We start from the raw sequence: 19,952 nt of genomic DNA, 5'->3' as shown, positions 1-19,952 counted from the left end.
TATGCTGGCCCACCCACCTCCATGCAACACCAAGATTTCTGGCAGCTTCAGGAAGCAGAGTGCTCAACCTGCACAGCAAAAACCAGGGACATGCAAACATATGGACTAAGGAAGCCTATTTAACTCTGCAAGGAGTTGGGATTATACAGTCATTCTCACTGGGCCCCCAGGACCCAGCACCCTGCCAAGCCACTAAACAGGTACTCAGTGTTTATTGACAAAGAGGCAGGTAATCCTGCCTCTCTTTCACCAGGGCAGTGGACTCTGAGCAGACCCAAAGCCTAAAGCCTCTATCAGACACTACTCTGGGCAACACAGAGGAAAGAATGAATGCCTTATAGAAGAAAAGGCAGCACCATCTCAGGCATGGGTACTGCAGGAACTCTGGGAACAACTCTCCCAAGGCTGAGTCCATCACTTACCAGCATCCTCTGTTTATCTGGGTGACACCTACTTCTTCATTTCTGTACTAAGGGCTATATATTTAATAGAGTATTAATATAAGAGTTACATTTTAGGAAGCAAAGGAAAAGTTCTCAACAAGGTCTTTTAACATTCGTGCTATTGAAGTGATTAATATCACTTTAAAAAGTAAAAATACTTTTTAAGAATCCCATGTTTTCTCGGCACCTGGGTGGCTCAGTTGGTTCAGCATCTGCTCAGGTCATGATCTCAGGGTCCTGGGATCAAGCCCCCACATCGGCTCCCTGCTCAGTGGGAAGCCTGCTTCTGCCTTGCTCTCTTGCCTGCCACTCCTTTTGCTTGTGCACGCTCTGTCAAATGAATAAATAAAATCTTAAAAATAAAATAAAACAAAATCTCATGTTTTGGGCAGCCCTGGTGGCAGAGCGGTTTAGCGCCGACTGCGGCCCAGAGTGTGATCCTGGGGACCCGGGATTGGGTCCCACGTAGGGCTGCCTGCATGGAGCCTGCTTCTCCCTCTGCCTGTGTCTCTGCCTCTCTCTCTCTCTCTCTCTCTGAATAAATAAATAAATAAATCTTAAAATAAAATAAAATAAAATAAAATAAAATAAAAATAAAATAAAATAAAATCTCATGTTTTCAGGGGCACCTGGCTCAGTCAGTTAAATATCTGCCTTTGGCTCAGGTTATGATCCCAGGGTGCTAGGATCAAGTTCTGTATCAGGTTCCCTGCTCAGTCGGGAGTCTGCTTCTCCCTCTCCCTCTGCCTCACCCACCTCCCTTCCTCCCCAACTCACGTGTTCTCTCTCCCTCTCTCTCTCAAATAAATAAAATCTTTACAAATAAATAAATCCCATGTTTTCACTCTAAGAAATACCTAAAAAGTTATTATGTAATTCAATAACCCCAAACCAATTTAGTGTCTTCGTCTAGGGGTTTGTAGATTCACTGGTCTTTCTCACCGTTCCCCAGACTGGCTGCTTTTCCTGTAGACTTTACATGAACTTCTTTTTGACTACATTTTTTTTCTTTTTTCTTTTCTTTTCTTTTTTTTTAAGCATGCCCAACATGGGGCTTGAACTAATGACCCTGAGATCAAGAATCACATGCTCCACCGAGTCAGCCAGGCACCCAAAGACTTCACATTAACTTCTGACACTAACCTCTATTGAACCAACTGATCCAGATTTGCATTTTCTTCCATTTTACATCTCTAAGCATTCCCCACTAATTTCTTGTGGTCTAATTCTGCCTTTCATTCTTTTAAAGATTTTATTTATTTATTTGACAGAGAGTGCACAAGGTGGGGGGGGGGTAGCAGGCAGAGGGAGAGGGAGTAGCATGCTCCCTGCTGAGCAAGGAGCATGACATGGGGCTTGATCTCTAGGATCATTACCTGAGCCAAAGACAGACGCTTAACTGGCTGAGTCACCCAGGCACCCCTAATTCTGCCTTTCAAATAAGAGAACCATTTTATTAGCTTTAGTCTTCCATATAAAACAGTGGCTGGAACTATCAAAGATTCCAAAACAACAACAGGAAGGCACAGGACTGCACAATGAGACAGCCACAGCTGTGAGCTAGACCTCTGCAGAAAGTCACTCTATTCTCCCAGGGCGATAATAAACCAATTCTGTGAATGTGGTTCTCTGATTAAGAGGAATGTCCAGCACCTGGATACCATACCTCTCTAACAAGAGTCTTCCGGAAACAGTCAAAGGTCCCAGAATACATGGGAGGCTGTCCAGGCAAACTCGGGGGCTGTGTCTGCAGTCGGACCTAAAACCAGAAGTTAAAACATAGTCATCTCCCAGAAAGAAACTGCCTACCAAACTCCAAACAGAGAAAGCTGAGCTTGTGTACATGTCTTCAGCATTCACTTAACCTGCTAGATTCAGACATCTTTTTCTTCCATTTTATTCAAACTCTGCACTCACAAGTCAGGAGTAGCATGCTTTCCCCGCCCCCCCTCATCCAGTTAACTTCCATCATTTATTTCTTACCAATAGATCCCACAGTGACTCAATGGGACAGGTATTCCCAGCTTACAGATGAGAAGACTGGGTTTAGGGAGTTCAAGTGATGTGCTAGTAAGACCTGGCTGATGCAAAGCTCCAGCTCTAGCCACCACCCCCTTCCATTGGTGGTGACATGCTGGTGGTTAGGTCAAGCACTCCACAAAGGCATTCTGGACTAAGGTGGATTTAATCCTACTTTTTTTGTTCCTCATCCTTCTTGACCTTTTGGTGTATCCAGTGCTTCAAACTATCTCTTCTTGAAACCTCCCTTCTTGCACCTCCCTCCCTTGTTGCCTTTTCCACTCTAGGCATTCTTCAAGGCTTAGCTCCCTACCCAGCTGATCCACAATCCCTTTCAGAAAACTCAGATTGCAGGGCTTTAGCTTCTGCTCAGTGATAACTATCACTTGCTCATCTCCAGACCTTCTTTCCCATTCTTAGGGCTACACTTCCAACTGCCTGCTGAAGATCTCCCTACTCAAATCACTTCTGGAATCTTACCCTCCTTATGAATGCTCCATCTGTGCCAGAGCCACCTAGCTACCCTCTTTCTCAGGATTTGAAATCATAGCATTGCCTCTGACTACTTCCACTGCTCTTATGCCATGGGCACCAAGTCTGTTGAAGTAGTCCTTCAAGATGTTTCCAGAATCTTGATTTCTTCCTCTTTGTCTGAGTCCTCTCCTGGTGCAAGTTCTAACCCATCCATATCCAGTGTAGTGGTTTTCAATTATGTCCACTAATTCTTTGATACTCTCCCCTTCAAAGTGAGTCCTAATTCTCTCCCCTTGAATGTGTGCCAAACTCACTGAACTCACTTTTGCCAAATAGAGTGTGGTGATATTGATGCTATATGATTTCCAAGGCTAGGTGATAAGGCCAGCTTCTGCCTGTCTCTACCTCAGGTTATCCGCTGTGGGGGAAGTCAATCACCAAGTCATGAGGACACTCAAAACAACCTAGAGAGGCCATGTGTGGAGGAAAGAAGGCCTCCTGATACAGCCAGGATGAACTTGCCAGCATGTGATGAACCACATGGAAGCTAATCCTTCAGATGAGTGCAGTCCCAGATAATGTCTTGGGGTGGGGGCAGCAGGGTAGGTGCACTGTCTTTGTTTCAGTATTTTTTTTGTAAGCAATCTCTACACCCAACATGGCACTTAAACTCATGACCCCAAAATCAAGAGTCACATGCTCTACCAACTAAGGCAGTCAGGCAATCTGGTTCAGTACTTTCTGTAATGGCTTTATTAAGATATAATTTACATAGTACAAAATTCACCCTTTTAAAGTGCACAACTCAATAGTTTTTAGTATTTTGAGTTGTACAACCTTCCTTACAATCAATTTAGAATACTTCTTTCACTCCAAAAAGAAACACCATACCAGGGATCCCTGGGTGGCGCAGTGGTTTAGCACCTGCCTTTGGCCCAGGGCGCGATCCTGGAGACCCGGGATCGAATCCCACGTCAGGCTCCCGGTGCATGGAGCCTGCTTCTCCCTCTGCCTATGTCTCTGCCTCTCTCTCTCTCTCTCTGACTATCATAAATTTAAAAAAAAGAAAGAAAAGAAAAGAAACACCATACCATTAGTAGCTACTCCCCATTCCTCTTTTCTCTCAGTTCTTGGGAATCACTTATCTACTTTCTGTCCCTATAAATTTGCTTAATATTTACTGAATATTAAGTCCTTTGCCCACTTTTTAATTGGCTTGTTTGCCTTATTACTGAGTTGTAAGAGTTCTCTATACATCCTGGATCTCAGCCAACACCTGCAACCTCACAAGCAATCCTCAACCAGACTATCTGCCTAAACTGCCAAAATCCTGCCTCACAAAAACTGTGAGAGTTAATGACGCTTCTTGTTTCATATCACTAAGTTTTGAGGTAAGTTGTTATACTGTGATAGATAACTGATACACTTGGTTACTTCTGCAGTCTATTTCCTGGCTGTTTTTCCTGTTCAGAGTTCTTCTGCTTCCAAGTCCTTCTCAGATTGCTACCATACTAACCTTTTCAAGATACCATTTTCAGCATGCTGTTTCTGTTTCTTTAGAATCTCCTATTCTTATATTTGTTAGGGCCTTACACATCACAATAAGGAAATCACTCTCTAGGCAATGGAGAGGACATGCAAGTCTGAGTTTATAGGACAGAACAGTAGAAATGTCCAGAGGGTCCCACTGCTTTATATCTGAAATCCCTTATATTTGGCATTCAGATCCTCCATGGTCAGGCACAACCTCCCTCAGGAAGGGAGAAGTGGATTAAAACTGATGATCCGGGCAGCCCTGGTGGCTTAGCAGTTTAGCGCTGGGGCATGATCCTGGAGACCCAGGATCGAGTCCCACATCAGGCTCCCTGCATGGAGCCTGCTTTTCCCTCTGCCTGTGTCTCTCTTTCTCTCTCTGTGTGTGTCTCTAATAAATAAAAAAAAAAAAAAAAAAAAAAAAAACTGATGGGGCAGCGGTTTAGCGCCTCCTGTAGCCCAGGGCGTGATCCTGGAGACCCTGGATCAAGTCCCTCGTCAGGCTCTCTGGATGGAGCCTGCTTCTTCCTCTGCCTGTGTCTCTGCCTCTCTCTCTCTCTCTCTCTGCATCTCTATGAATAAATAAATAAAATCTTAAAAAAAAAAAAAAACTGATGATCCCTTTCTGTGATTCTGGGTAAATCTCATCCTTGTTCCATCATGACATCAGCCACCCAAGCCAGTAAGAACATTAAAGTACCTCATTCTTATTTTACAGTTTGACTGCCACTGCCAAGCCTGTATCTGTCTTCACTCTTGCCCTCCTCGCAGCCAGAATGTCTGGGTTTCTCTACCTCTCCAATCAGAACTCAGCCAGCCCTTAGCCACCTGCCATACAGCCTTTCCAAGCTCCAACTCTCAAATACCGCAGTTCCTGCCTTCTCAGGCCCCAACTAGTGGCCGTGGACTTTTGAAGGTGCCTGTAAGGCCAGGCTTTGACTGGATTCCATTTGGATCTCTGAGGCCAAAAGGACTGCAATCAGAAATTTGTGGTTTTGTTTAAACCAAAAAGAGACTTTCTGGCTGATAAAAATGCCAGGGAACATTTTCACACATCAGTACGGAGATCACCTCCTGGGCTCTTCCTGAGAGTGACATCTATTGGAAGGGCAAGAGGATACAGAAGAGCAACATTTGTATAAGGCAGCAAATAAGGGTTTTTTGTTGTCTTTTAAGAGAGGTCCCAAATGCCTGGAACTAACAAGATGTCTGGCTACATGGATCAACAGTAGGAAGAGAGACCAATCAATTCTCTCTTATTAGACAGTGATGCCTAAACCACTTTCTGGGAAGCACTAATGCAAACAACATTTACCATCAGCTGAATAAACATCTGATTTCATGTTTCACAGTGACCTAACCAGCCTGGTTTTAATCCTAATCTTGCTGCAAAATGACTCCGGCTCTTCCTCCAGATGAAAAAAGGCAGCAAAGAGTTTGCTGCCCAAACCTGCCAAGAGGAAGCATCCCCAAAGCTATCGCCTGTGGAAACAATCCAACCAGTATTCTAATAAGTCCCCTACATAGAATTCCCACTCTGCAAGACTCAGGTCTGCTCCCCATAGGCCCACCCTGGATATGATCTGTCAGTTTCCTCCAAATGTGTGTCCAGAAATAAGGTTAGAAAACTCCGATGGAAAAAAAACAAAAACAAAAAAACTCCCATGGAGCTTTGAATGCTAAGTCACAAGGCATGGACTTTGGTCTTCAGGCAGGCCTTGCTAAAAGTGCTGCAGGGGAACGAATTGAGGCATGATGTGCAGAAGACTGGGGAACAAGCCCTGATGAGTTTCCTCCTTCCTAGAGTCTCAGTTTGACCACGGCTTCCTTACATGGGAGTTGTGAGGATCATCCTGGCCCTGGGCAAAATCAGTCACTTGCTTTCCTTGGGAGGGACTCAATCTCAGGTTATCATCATCTCCCACAGGAGGCCCATCAGGCTAATGGAAGGTTATAGGCTGAAGATGGCCAGCCCCCTCTCTGCAGTGGAGAGTGAGGAGATAATGATGGGGAAATCTTGGACCCAGAGGACTGTGTCAAAAGACACCTCTAGACACGCCTGGGTGGCTTAGTGGTTTAGCCTTTGGCCCAGGGCGTGATCCTGGAGTCCAGGGATCGAGTCCCAACATCAGGGTCCCTGCCTGGAGCCTGCTTTCCACATCGGGGTCCCTGCATGCAGCCTGCTTCTCCCTCTGCCTATGTCTCTCTCTCTCTCTGTCTCTCATAAATAAATAAAATCTTAAAAAAAAAAAAAAAGACATCTCTAGAATAACTGCGCCTCTGCCTAGCTCTCTTCCTGAGGAGGGCTTTAACAGGTGCTTTGCTTCAATCCTGCTACTAATGTTATAAGGTTTGCTGCAAATCAGAGCTTTGGGGAGGCGCTTTTTCTTTCCTACCCTCAAACAAGTGCCGCAGGTCAGGAGAGGATGCAGGAGAGAGAATTTTAAACGAGAACCCTTGATGGACGGTTAGAGGCTGCTATCTCTGCGCTGTCGGCTCTTGGGGCGCGAGGAACAACTCTCCCCGCGCCCCCGATCCCCGGAAAGAATGAAAGGGAGATTCCTTAGACTTTTCATGTAAGTTCCCAAGGACCCCGCGCCTATCTCGGGCTGCGCCTCGCGGGAGACACTGCTTTCTGCGCTCCGCCCGGGGCCTCCTCCCTCCAGCCGGCGCCCCAGCCACCTCGCACCTTGACGGTGTCCAGCGGGTGCCCCACAAATACCAAGCACATGCCGCCAAAGCCTCCGGCCAGCAGATTCTTGAGCGGGCTGATGGGCTTCGCTTTGTCTGCCATGGTCCGTCCGTCCGCCTCGCCGGCACTGTGTCGGTCTGTTCCGGGCGGGTTCTGCTCCACAGCCCCAGCTACAGCGCCCGCAGCGCCGACCTTTCACCCACTTTCGGATGGGCGGGGCAAGAGCTGGTGACAGGTTGGGAGGAGGGCCTAGGCTGCGGGATCCGGCTTCCGCTGGGGAGGGCGGCTTCCGGTGTAAGCCACGCCTCCCAGAGGGGCGTGGTTTGAGGAAGCGGAGCTGGGCCCCACACCTCGTGGGAGGTGTGTGGCGGTGCCGGCGGTTAGGTTTACTCCTCCTGGAAGTCTTCCCCGACGTGAATGTTTTCCGGACTCCGGTTCTCTAATCACTCCGCTGAAGCCGAAAGCGCTCTGCCATGTTCCAGGCGTCCCTCCAGGTGCTCGGGGCACAGCTGGTAGCTCAGGACGCGGGTCCCTGTCCTTGTGGAGCTTACAGACGATAACAAAGATAAATAAGTGAAAACTGCATAGTGAAAAAAAAAAAAAAAAGAAAAGAAAACTGCATAGTGTATCAAGTGGTTATAACTGCTATGGAGAAAAACCTGGAAAGAGGGTTAGAGAGTTTGGGGGAGCGGGGGCGAGAAATAATAGGCAATTTATTTCTTTATAAGTTTTTTTCTTTATAAATTTATATAAATTATATATAAATTATAAATAAAAATTTATAAAAAATTTCTTTATAAATCTTTATAAGATATAAATATAATTATTTTAAAAATAGGCAATTTTAAGTAGGTAAGGGAGGGTTTCACTGAGGAGGCGAGAGAGTGAGTCCTGTCCAAAGATATAGGGTGGAGGGTGAGGGACGTAAGAAGCAGAGGGAAAAAAAATGCAAAAGCCCTGAGATGGGCTGTGCCTGGCCCGTTTGAGGAACCACAAAGAGGCCTTTGTGGCTCCAGCAGAATGAGGGAAAGGAAGAGGAATAGCAGATGAAAACATGGAGATAATAATGGCACTTTAAACAGGCTTTGTGTGCCACTATGAGTACATCAGCCTCTCCTCTGAAGAAGATGGAAGACAGAAGCCATTCTGGGTTGGTTGGGTTGGGTTTTTTTGAAGATTTATTTATTTGGAAGAGCTCAGGAGTGTACTAGAGGGTTGGGGGGTGGGAGGGGCAGAGAGCAAGAGAGAAAGAAACTCAAGAAGACTCCGTGATGAGCTCTGAATCCAATGCAGGGATGGACCCCAGGACACTGAGATCACCACCTGAGCCAAAAACCAAGAGGCAGACACTCAACCAACTGCGCCACCCAGGGACCGTGCCATTCTGGGGTTTTGAGCAGAGGAGTGACTTAGTGAGTTAACAGGATCCCTCTGACTGTTGGGTGAGAATAGACTGTAGGGAGCAAGGAGGAAGCAGGGAGCCTTGAGGAAGTGATCAGAGGTGCTGGTTTGGATGGGGCACAGAGAAGGAGGTGGTGAGAAGTATTTGGATTTTGGACATATTCTGGAAAAAAAAAAAAAAACCTAAAGGAATTGTTAATGAATAGAATATAAGGTATGTGAGAGAGGAGTTAAGGATGATGCTAATGTTTTTGTCTTAATGACTCTAGGTGGATGGTATCCAGATATTCACTAACTTACTCTTTCATTGTTTCTGTACTTTGAAAATTTTCAATTAAAAAGCTGTGAACAGGAGTGCCTGGCTGGCTCAGTTGGAAGAACATGAGACTCTTGATTTTGGGGTTGTGATTTCAAGCCCCATGCCAGGATTATTTAAATAAAACTTAAATAAACAAAAAAGCTGTGAACAATAGCCATGTGGCAGGTATCTCACTGCCAAGCTGACTTGATAATAGCCCTCCTTTGTAGTATTCCCAGACTAGACAGAAAGAAGCCTGGAGTGGGGAAGATAGTTGGACCATGTATACTGAGGGCAGAAAGAAGAGTAACAGGATCAGGATTGGGATCTGACTGAGCCTAGCTGGTCTAGAAGTCCTATAGGGGAGTGGAGGGCAAGAAGGCTGAGGCAAGGGCCCAAAGCCTACATACTCTATGCCATAGACTTTTTCTAAGAGATGATGGGGATCTATGGAACAGTTTTAGGCACAGTGGTGACTTGATCAGATTTGTTTTAGAATGCCTATTTTAGGTGGATGAATTTGTGTCGGAAGAGACTAGAAGCAGAGAGATCAGACAAAAGGTAATTACTGTAGTCCAGGCAAGAGGGAGTGAAGGCATGAACTGAGACAAGGGTCATTGATGGATGGAAAAGGAGATAGAACCCAAAGGCTAATATTATCAGAAACCTGCAGCAAATCTGGGTTTTAGACATACTGCAGTTGCAATACTCATGGCACACTGTGGACACATTTGGTACCAGGTCTACAGATCAGGAACCAGGAGAGAGATGAAGGCCAGAGACAGAAGCCAGGAGGACTTCAGCAGAGAGATATATATACAACCCCTGGAAGACTATATACATGGGGAAGTGGGCTGGCATGTTAGAAGGAGCCCCCAAAGCAGAATTTGCTACTAGAGTTTTAGAGGAAACCAAAAAGAGAATGATGCCTTTTAGTAAAAGAGATGAAAGGGTCAAATGCTGGGTCAAACTAAGGAATTTTAAATGCTCCTTAGGTTTAACTGTGAGTTACTGGTGGCATTTAGAAGAAACTTGCCAGGAGTGCTGATGTGGTAGGTTGAGTACTGAACAGGCAGCAAGAAGGCAGAGGCACTAAGAGTCAATTAATTACTAGTTCGAGTTTGGCAGGGAAGCAAAAAGAACAAAGGCTTAAAGGAAGGTTTTGATTGCCATGTTTAAGATGGGTTTGAGGTTGGGAAATGTCAAGAAAAAAGAAAGTGCCGCTGATAAGACAAGGTCCCTAAAGGGGTAGGGGTAGTATCTGGTGTGTGTGGCATCATCCAGCAAGCTTCTTCTAAATTCCTAGTATCTCCAGGACTCTGACTTTGAATCTCTGGAACTGAGTCTGGCACAAGAGTGTTTCAAGCTCTGTGACTGAGTTGGAGAAGTACCCATTGTTAGGAACCTCTGAGGTAGAAGAAAATTATTCAAGCAAGGCAAGGAGGGATCCCTGGGTGGCGCAGCGGTTTAGCGCCTGCCTTTGGTCCAGGGCGTGATCCTGGAGACCCGGGATCGAATCCCACGTCGCGCTCCCGGTGCATGGAGCCTGATTCTTCCTCTGCCTATGTCTCTGCCTCTCTCTCTCTCTCTCTGTGACTATCATAAATAAATAAAAAAATTTTTTTAAAAAGATTATTTATTTTATTTATATATATTTTTTTAAGATTTTATTTATTTATTCATAGACACAGAGAGAGAGAGGCAGAGACACAGGCAAGGGAGAAGCAGGCTCCATGCAGGGAGCATGGCACGGGACTCGATCTCAGGTCTCCAGGATCACACCCCAGGCTACAGGCGGCGCCAAACCGCTGCGCCACCAGGGCTGCCCTTTTTTCTTTCTTTCTTTCTTTTTTTTTTTTAATTCATGAGAGACACAGAGAGAGAGGCAGAGACACAGGCAGAGGGAGAAGCAAGCTCCACGCAGGGAGCCGGTCGCGGGACTCGATCCGGGGTCTGCAGGATCACGCCCGGGCCGAAGGCAGTGCTAAACTGCTGAACCACCGGGGCTGCCCTATTTATTTATTTTAGAGAGAGAGCGCAGAGAGCAAGAGAGAACAGAGTGGAGGAAGCACGACAGAGGAAGAGGGAGAAGCAGGCTCCCTGCTAAGCAGGAAGCCCTGACTCAATCCCAGGACCCTAGGATCAGGACCTGTGCTGAAGGCAGAAGGCAACTGACTCTTGCTTTCAGCCCAGGTCATGATCTCATGAGTCATAGGATCAAGTCCTATGTTGGGCTCCATGCTCAGCAGGGAGTCTGCTTTAAGATCCTCTCCCTCTGACCATCCCACCTCCTTCTTTATTAAAAAAAAGGGGGGGCAGGATGATTGTTGTTGAGTAAATTACAAAGGAAATTTCTGTCCTCAGAGGGCTTCGGTATGGCTGAGGAGAAGAAAGTCATACATTAGAATAAGAAAGAGCAGTTAAAACAGAGCTTAAGTGCAAAGCAGACTGTCAGTTCCTGATATCTGAGATCTCCTCCTGACTTTCTTCCCCAGTGATCATGATTGTCTTTGTTTCCCACAGATTCTGGGGCATTTCAACCAGGAGAGGGCCACATATTCACAATCCCTCCCATTTGCAAAACCCTGTACTAATCACTGGACTGACCTCAGTTTTACTGAGCAGATGGTTCAAGATTCAGGGATTAGTAATGGGACCTTATTTCTCTTATTTACTGCTTGTAAACTCTGGCTACAGAAGAGAGGCTAATTTAGAATCAACCTACACTCAGAACAGCTTCTAGGACAGATGGTATTTGATTTAGAAGAGCCCTCCTAATAATCCCTGCTGGTAAGCCTGAGCACCTCCATGGCAGACCTCAGTATGGACTTCACTCAAGCCCACCAGATTCTATTCAATCTTCAAAGAGTAACTGATAATCCACTAACCAAATGGTCTTCCTGCCTACTCGTCTAGTCAGCCTTACCCACAACTAGAAAACTGACATGAAATTGAATCTAATTATGCAGTTTTCTGGCCAAAAAAATCATTCTCTGCTCCTCATTTCACCAGGATAAAATACAAGTAGTATTCCCTGGGCAGTCAAAGCTTTTCATAATCTCATAGGAGCTTAGTTCCTCAATTGTGTTTTTCTCTAGACTGTATCTTCATCTCTGAGCAAACTGAGCTGCTCCTGGTTTACCACACAGACCTATTACTTAACTGCCTCCCACCCTTGTCCAAGGCCTTTACAGGCACTTTTCCTTCCATTCAGCACACAGTGTCCTTCTTCCTACTTCATAACATAGTTGCAAGAGAAGTGTACCAAGCTGCTTCTGTATGTTTGACATTGTCCAACCAGTGGTTTCTAGCCATTTTCAGGGTGGAGAACCCCTGGTTACCCTTTCACCAGAAAATGTACTTATACATATGTACCTCCAGGGATGTTTTCAGTCTCATGAGAACTTAATGCCATCCAGGACCTCAGATGAGAAGCCTTGTTCCTAAACCCTGGGAATCAAATGTGGTCTAATCTTCCTAATGTCTCTTCCTTAGTCCTTTTTTTCTTCTTTCTTTCTTCTTGGTCTCAAATTCTAAGTCTGGGGTGAAATCTCTCCAATCCCTGTGCTCCCAACCCTGCTGCCCACAGGGATTTCAAACTCCATACACCTGAAGGTAAATGGCATCCAGAAAAAACCCACAAGAAATCTTAAATTTAAAAGTACTTCACAGGGGATCCCTGGGTGGCGCAGCGGTTTGGCGCCTGCCTTTGGCCCAGGGCGCGATCCTGGAGACCCGGGATCGAATCCCACGTCGGGCTCCTGGTGCATGGAGCCTGCTTCTCCCTCTGCCTGTGTCTCTGCCATTCTCTCTCTCTCTCTCTCTCTCTCTCTCTCTCTGTGACTATCATAAATAAAAAAATAAAAATTAAAAAAAAAAAAAAAAAGTACTTCACAGGTGAGCTGAAATATAGTTACTCCTAGAAAGACAATTAGAAAGCTGAATAATCAAGCTGATAAATCTCTTAAAAAGGCAATGTGAAAAAGACAAGCTAAAAAAGAAAAATTGTGGGAAAAAAAGGAAATTGTGGCACAGAAGACAGATTCAGAAGTCCCCACCTTTCTAATAGTATTTCAAGTAGGAAAGGACAGACTAATAGTATTACTAATAGTATTTACAGTAGGAAAGGACAGAGTAAAGAGAGAAAGATATAATCAAAGAAATAAAGAAGAAAATATCTCAGTAGGAATCTCACATCTTTCAACTGAAAAGGGCCCGTGAGTACCAAGCAAGATGAATAATCAAAAGCATCTATATGTACTGTGGCAAATTTTCAGAACAAAAGGGAAAAGAATTTTAAGAGCTTTCAGAGTGAAAAATATAGGCTATCAAGCAAGGAAAAAAAACATAGTGGGTTTCTCATTCACTATGTTTATTATAATACAACAGAAAATAAGTTCCAACTTCTGAGGTAAAAAAATTCTGAACCTACAATCTTATACCCAACCAAACTAGCATTCAAGTGGGAGGAAGCTGCGTGTCTCTGCCTCCTATGAATTAAAAAAAAAAAAAAAAAAAAAAAAATCTGAATGGCTTAAAAAAAAAAGAAAAAGAAAACCAGAAATTACTGTCACTTAATGCATGAATAACAAACATATTAAAAGTAAAATATTAGCAATCAATTCCACAAAGTTTTGAATGGATAAGGTATTATGACCAAATGTGGTTTAAAATCAGTGAGTCCCAGGGCACCTGGCTGGCTCAGTGGGTGAAGTATGCAACTCTTGATCTCAGGGTCTTGGGTTCAAGCCCTATGGAGCTTACTTAAAAATCCCATAATATGATCATAACACTAATGTAATAAAGATGGAAATCCTATGATCATCTCAATAAGTGGTAAGAACCAAATATATAAATAAATAAATAAGTGGTAAGAACCTTGTAATACTAGTGGTAGGCATGGAGTTGTACCACCTGGAATCTTCTTCAAAGAAGGCCTGGCTGCCCAGCTGTGGAACGTAGAGTAGTACTCAGTCCTTAGTTTCAGTTAGCTGCCTCCCTCCTAGTCATAACCTTCCCAAGACAGGCCACATCAGTGACAGTGCAAGTGTATAAATCTAAGTATGTAAAAATGTAGATGTGCCTGGCCAGTCTGACCTGGTATAAAATACTCTGATAGGCACTGTTCATTGTGTTACAGGGTTGCAGAGTTGAAGAATGAATCTAGTGGTCACAAAAGGGTGAAGTGATAGTTTATTAAGTGAAGGTGAGAACAGAAAGAAAGCTCTAGAAAGCAAGAGGGGTCTCTTCATGGTGGCCAAATGATGTAGTTTTGGAAAGTTGGTGAGGTCTGGAGCCAAGGGCCAAGAAAGAATTCTTGAGATGTTTCTGGTGCAAAAAGGTGGTTTTATTAAAAGCATGGGGACAGGACCTGTGGGCAAAAAGAGCTGCACTGGGGTCATGAATAGTGGCACATTATATACTTTCAAGTTGGGAGTAAGTTAGTATAGTCTCTAAGGAATTTTGGAAGCAAGGTTTCCAGAACTTTGAGAAGGCTAGCTTTTGTTAGGAAAAGGTTAATTATTACTGTCTAATAAAACCTTAGTCATGAGACTCTTCAGATGTCTATCAGTGGGTCATATGCTTGGGGGATTATTACCAACATGTATCTTGCAGGGTAGAGATAAAGCAAGTTTCCAAAGGAATCTTTATATGTTTAAGTAGACTTACAGGATCCTGGGGATTGGGCTTTTGCCCTTAGCAAAGTGTCAACATCCAGGCAGTTGAGTCCCTAGAGGAATGTCACTCTGCCTGTTTCAAGGACTTGTCAATGGGTTGTAAAGTGGCAAGGAAATTTAACAACTTTTCTTCTACCTTTGTTTCCCACATCAATTCCAGTGCTGTTGGGTTAGTGGCAGTTTCACTGGGCCTGCAACACAGTTTTTGCCTCTACCCAATTCTGCTTCCTGCTCCTTCCCTTTACATGTGTCAGTCCCTAAAAAATACCTTGCTTTCCCACCTCCATCTCAGCATTTGTTTCCAGAAAGTCTGACCAGCAATAGTAGTATTCAATATCATTCCTTATTGAAAACAAAACAGGGGATCCCTGGATGGCTCAGAGGTTTAGTGCCTGCCTTCAGCCCAGGGTGTGGTCCTGGGGCCCCGGATTGAGTCCCACATCAGGTTCCCTGCGTGGAACCTGCTTCTCTCTCTGCCTGTGTCTCTGCCTCTCTTTGTGTGTCTCTCATGAATAGATAGAATCTTAAAAAAAAAGAAAACAAAAGTGTGTGGGGGTGTCTGCCTGTCTCAGAGGAGTGTGTAACTCTTGCTCTTGGGGTTGTGAGTTCAAGTTCTAAATTGGATGTAGAGATTACTTAAATAAAGAAAAACTTGAGGCACCTGGGTAGCACAGTGGTTGAGTGGCTGCCTTTGGCTCAGGTCATGATCCTGAAATCCTGGAATCAAGCCCCACATCGGGCTCCCTATGGGGAGCCTGTTTCTCCCTCTGACTATGTCTCTGCCTCTCTATGTCTCTCGTGAATAGGTAAATAAATCTTAAAAAAAAAAAAAAAAAAAAAAAAAGCTTTAAAAAAAAGAGGAACATAGGGGCATCTGGCTGGCTCAGTCAGAAGTATGTAACTCTTGATCTCCAGGTTGTGAGTTCAAGCCTCATGTTGGGTGTGGAGTCTACTTAAAATTTTTTTTAGGGCGGCCCTGGTGGCTCAGCGGTTTAGCGCTGCCTTCAGCCCAGGGCCTGATCCAACCCAGGATCGAGTCCCACGTCAGGCTTCCTGAATGGAGCTTGCTTCTCTCTCTGCCTGTGTCTCTCTCTCTCTGTCTCTCATGAATAAATAAAATCTTAAAAAAATTTTTTAAAGCAACCTAGTAACTATATCTTAGCAAAAATGTTTAAAGGTGAAATATTATAAACTTCCATATATATATATATTTTTTTTTTTTAGAAACAGGAACAAAGATGCTTTTGATCATGATTACTGCTCAACATTTTATTGAACATGGTAGCCAAGACAATAAGACCAATAGGAAAGGAGGGAGGGAAAGAAGAATGTAGGAAAGGAAGGAAGGAAGAAAAAAGGAGAGGGAGGGAGATAAGGCAAGGAAACAATAAATGAAAATTTTAAATATTAAAAATTAAGAATCCAAAATATCACAATTTTCAGTGATCCAAATGCTTACTTTGAAAAACGAAGAGAGGGACGCCTGGGTGGCTTAGCGGTTGGGTGTCTGCCTTTGGCTCAGGGTGTGGTCCCAGAGTCCTGGGATCCAGTCCCACACCAGGCTTCCTGCATGTAGCCTGCTTCTCCCTCTGCCTGTGTCTGCCTCTCTCTCTCTCTCTCTCTCTCTCTCTCTGTCTCTCATGAATAAATAAAGATCTTAAAAAAAAAAAATGAAAAAATGAAGACAATTGGTTGAAGACCTATTGAAACTAAGAAGCAATTTAAGTAAGGAGACAGACTCAAGAACAATATCCAGAAAGTAATAGCTTTTCAATACATTAACAATAACCAATTAGGGGTGTCTGTGTGCCTCAGTCAAGTTAAGTGTCTGCCTTTGGCTCAGGTCATGATCCCAGGCTCCTGGAATCAAGCCCTGCACTGGGCTCCCTGCTCAGTAGTTCACACAACTAGGAAGTCACCAAACTGGAATTCTAAACCTGGGCATCTGCCTCCAGACCTTACCCCTATAGGCCTATAAGGCTAAAACCTGTGATTGAAAGCTTTGAAGGATTTTGAACAGAGAATTGACATTTATTTATAAAATAAATTATTTAATTTATTCATGAGAGATACACACACACAGAGAGAGAGAGGCAGAGACACAGGCAAAGGGAAAAGCAGGCTCCCTGCAAGGAGCCCAATGCGGGACTTGATCCCAGACCCCAGGATCACAACCCGAGCCAAAGGCAGACACTCAACCACTGAGCCACCCAGGCGTCCCAAAATCTTTAAAAAAAATACTTTTGTGTTCATTTTTACAACTTTAATGTATCAATATATTACTTGTATAATTAAAATAAAGGTAAAGATGAAAGCTATATGTATAAGGTACATATATGTAATATGTGATCTGACATCTTATGTTTTCCAGAGATGGCCACACCAACATATATATCCCATTCCACATGCTTTTCTTACAGTGTGGTACAATGTTGGTTTTCGTCTATCGAGGGTGAGGCTTCATTTCCTTCCTTTGAACCTGAGAGAATATTTGTAACTGCTTGGACCAATAAAATGTAGAAGAAAGTAACATGTGACTTCAAAGGCTAAGTTATAAAAAGAGATACAGCTTCCACCTGGCTCTATTCCTCTTAAAACACTTGTCCTTGGAACCCAGCTATCATGGAAACCAGACCACATGGAGAGGTCATGTGTCTATGTGTGCTGGCTAACAGCTCCAGTTAGGGCCCCAGCTGACAGCCATCAAAACCCACTGGATATATGAGTAAATAATCCTTCCTATGATTCCAGTTCCTATAAGGCCTTCAAGTCTTCCAGCTGAGGCCCCAGACATTGAGATGCTGAGATAAACCATTCCCACTATGGCCTATCTGGATTCCTGAACCACAGAAATAATAAAACTTTATATATTTTATATGCATATATATTTTGGAAAAGTACTATCATGTGCATTTCATTTCTTATTCTTCTCACTTAAGGGTATATCAATAATACCTTGTTAATAGATGCCTCTTACAGCATCATTGCTAATGGTTTTCTTTATTGTATACTTTACCATATAATTTTTTTTTAAGATTTTATTTATTCATGAGAGACACAAAGAGAGAGAGGGAGAGGCAGGCTCCACGCAGGGAGCCCAGTTCAGGACTTGATCCTGGAACTCAAGGATCACGCCCTGGGCGGAAGGCAGGCGCTAAACCGCTGAGCCACCCAGGGATCCCCACTTTACCATATAATTTAACAAACTCTTACTTTTAGACGTTTTTTTTTTCTTTTCTTTTAGACGTTTTGAATGCTGCAAATGTTTCCTATTTGAATCAGTATTCCAAAGCATGTATTTGTATGCTTTGTATATCCAATTTTTTTCTTTTCTTTTTTTTTTTTTAAGATTTTATTTATTTATTCATGAGACAGAGAGAGAGAGAGAGAGAGAGGCAGAGACACAGGAAGAGGGAGAAGCAGGCTCCATGCAGGGAGCTTGATGTGGGACTCAATCCTGGGACTCCAGATCACGCCCTGAGCCAAAGGCAGATATTTAACCACTGAGCCACCCTGGTGTCCCATTGTATGCATATCCTTAAACATTGTGGCTTAATCCTCAATCTCTATTTCCTGGAGAGAAATTCCTACTGGTTAAAAATATCAGCCCAATAAATGTTTATATAATAGAATAATATTGAAAACAAGGTTGGATCTGTGCCCTTAAGAAACCCACCATTTGGGCAGCCCCGGTGGCTCAGCGGTTTAGCGCCGCCTTCAGCCCAGGGCGTGATCCTGGAGACCCGGGATGGAGTCCCACGTCAGGCTCCCTGCATAGAGCCTGCTTCTCCCTCTGCTTGTGTCTCTGCCTCTCTTTCTCTGTGTCTCATGAATGAATAAATAAAATATTAAAAAAAAAAAGAAAGAAAGAAAGAAACCCACCGTTTGGGGTACCTGGGTGGCTCAGTTGGTTAAGCATCTAACTCTTGATTTTGACTCAGGTCATATATCAGGGTTGCACGATTGAACCTCCAACCAGTGTGGAGCCTGCTTAAAATTCTTTGTCTCCCTCTCTAAAACAAACACCTTTAGCAGGGGAAAGACAGGTGAACAAATAAGGACATGTAGGATTCCAATATATCGTATGTACACCGATGTGCTTGACAAGAACAAATTCTTTATTTTGCAAATGTAATAATGCTACAGAAAGACTGTTTCCTTTTATTTGCTGGAGAGTTTTTATTACTGGTAACCCAAAATGAGAGCTTATAATTGAGATTTCATTTGCAGAAAATATATTTTAGGTCCTTTGTGAGTATCATAATTTAAAGGAATGTTTTGTCAGAACAAGTGAAATAAACACATTGGAGTTTAGTCGACTTTTATGTTGCTAACAGATAAAACTCATAATCCTACAATTGTAAGTCATTGCTATTAATTTTCACTCCCAATTAATTTGGGCTTTCTGGTATTTGTTTCTTTTTTGGGGGGGGGGGAAGCTTTCTAGTATTTGCATTTTATTTAGGTACACGGTCTTAAATTGGAAGGTGAAAACCATGTATTAAATACACGAATACACACAAGAAGCAAGAACGAAGTAAGAGAGCTTCTTACACATAAATATCTTGAATATCAGTATATACACGACTTGTGTATGGGTGGAAATAATTTGGGTTATGTGAGGACATGCACAGCCAGGATCCTCCCTAGGACCACCGGCTTCACCTGCATTTCCACTTGTGCAGCAGCAACTGGAGTGAGCCTCAGGGGCTCCTTCTATCCACAATCCTTGGCAACAGGCCCTTAGACGTAACTGGCAGTCATAATGGCACATACTTCCTCAACTGTCTGAAGAAACGATGAGCAAGGCAAATGCGGAGTTTTAGAAACAAAATCACGATTCAATTATGTACGATGTATGGGAAGCTGGATAACTGAGTGGGCCAGGCCCCCCGGGGAGTCGAGGGAAAGCCCGGCGTGGTGTCTGCGGCTTGGGGGCCACCAGGCGGCGGCTTGAGTGTGTGTTAGGCAGAAATTCCCGGCCCGGCGCGCTGACCTGAAACCCCAGTCCTCCTTCCACCAGATAGCGACCGGGAAACAACAATCCTGTACCATTCTACGAACGTTAGTATGTCTTCTATGTGCACTACACTCGAATACAAACGGTGGAGAGAGCAGTCCGTCAAGAAAGGCGCTGGTTAAAAGGATCCCGGCGGGCGGCGAGAGCAGGCGAAAGCCGGAAGAGTTCCCTTGACCATTCTCCAATAAGCCGACTCCTCTCCCCTGCTGCCTCCCGCAGTCGTGGGCGCCGGCGGTGCCGGGTCACACTCGAGATCGGAGCGCTGGGCTGCAATGACGCGTTGGCCTGCAATGAAGCGTTGGCCAAGGGACGATACCACTCGGCACCAGTCGCGACCCCAGCGACCGCGGGTCGACCCCAGGCCGGAAGTGACGCAGCCGCACCGAGCACTTCC

General features: G+C 44.3%; 1 protein-coding gene across 1 annotated transcript in view; it reads right to left on the bottom strand.

Annotated features, from left to right (window-relative positions):
- Positions 1-7,707, bottom strand: part of SLC25A20 (solute carrier family 25 member 20) — a 31,849-nt gene extending 24,142 nt beyond the window's left edge. The window contains exons 1-2 of the mRNA XM_025988595.2: positions 7,159-7,707; positions 2,110-2,202 (exon numbers count right to left, since the gene is read on the bottom strand). Of these exons, the coding sequence (XP_025844380.1) occupies positions 2,110-2,202; positions 7,159-7,263 (198 nt within the window). The 5' untranslated portion in view covers positions 7,264-7,707. The remainder of the gene's footprint in view (positions 1-2,109; positions 2,203-7,158) is intronic.
- Positions 7,708-19,952: the final 12,245 nt, after the last annotated feature.

The sequence above is a fragment of the Vulpes vulpes genome, chromosome 9, assembly GCF_048418805.1.
Source record: "Vulpes vulpes isolate BD-2025 chromosome 9, VulVul3, whole genome shotgun sequence".
In the NCBI taxonomy this organism is placed as follows: Eukaryota; Metazoa; Chordata; class Mammalia; order Carnivora; family Canidae; genus Vulpes; species Vulpes vulpes.
The sequence above is the reverse complement of the archived record's forward strand: the minus strand, read 5'-3'. Positions and strand labels throughout refer to the sequence as shown.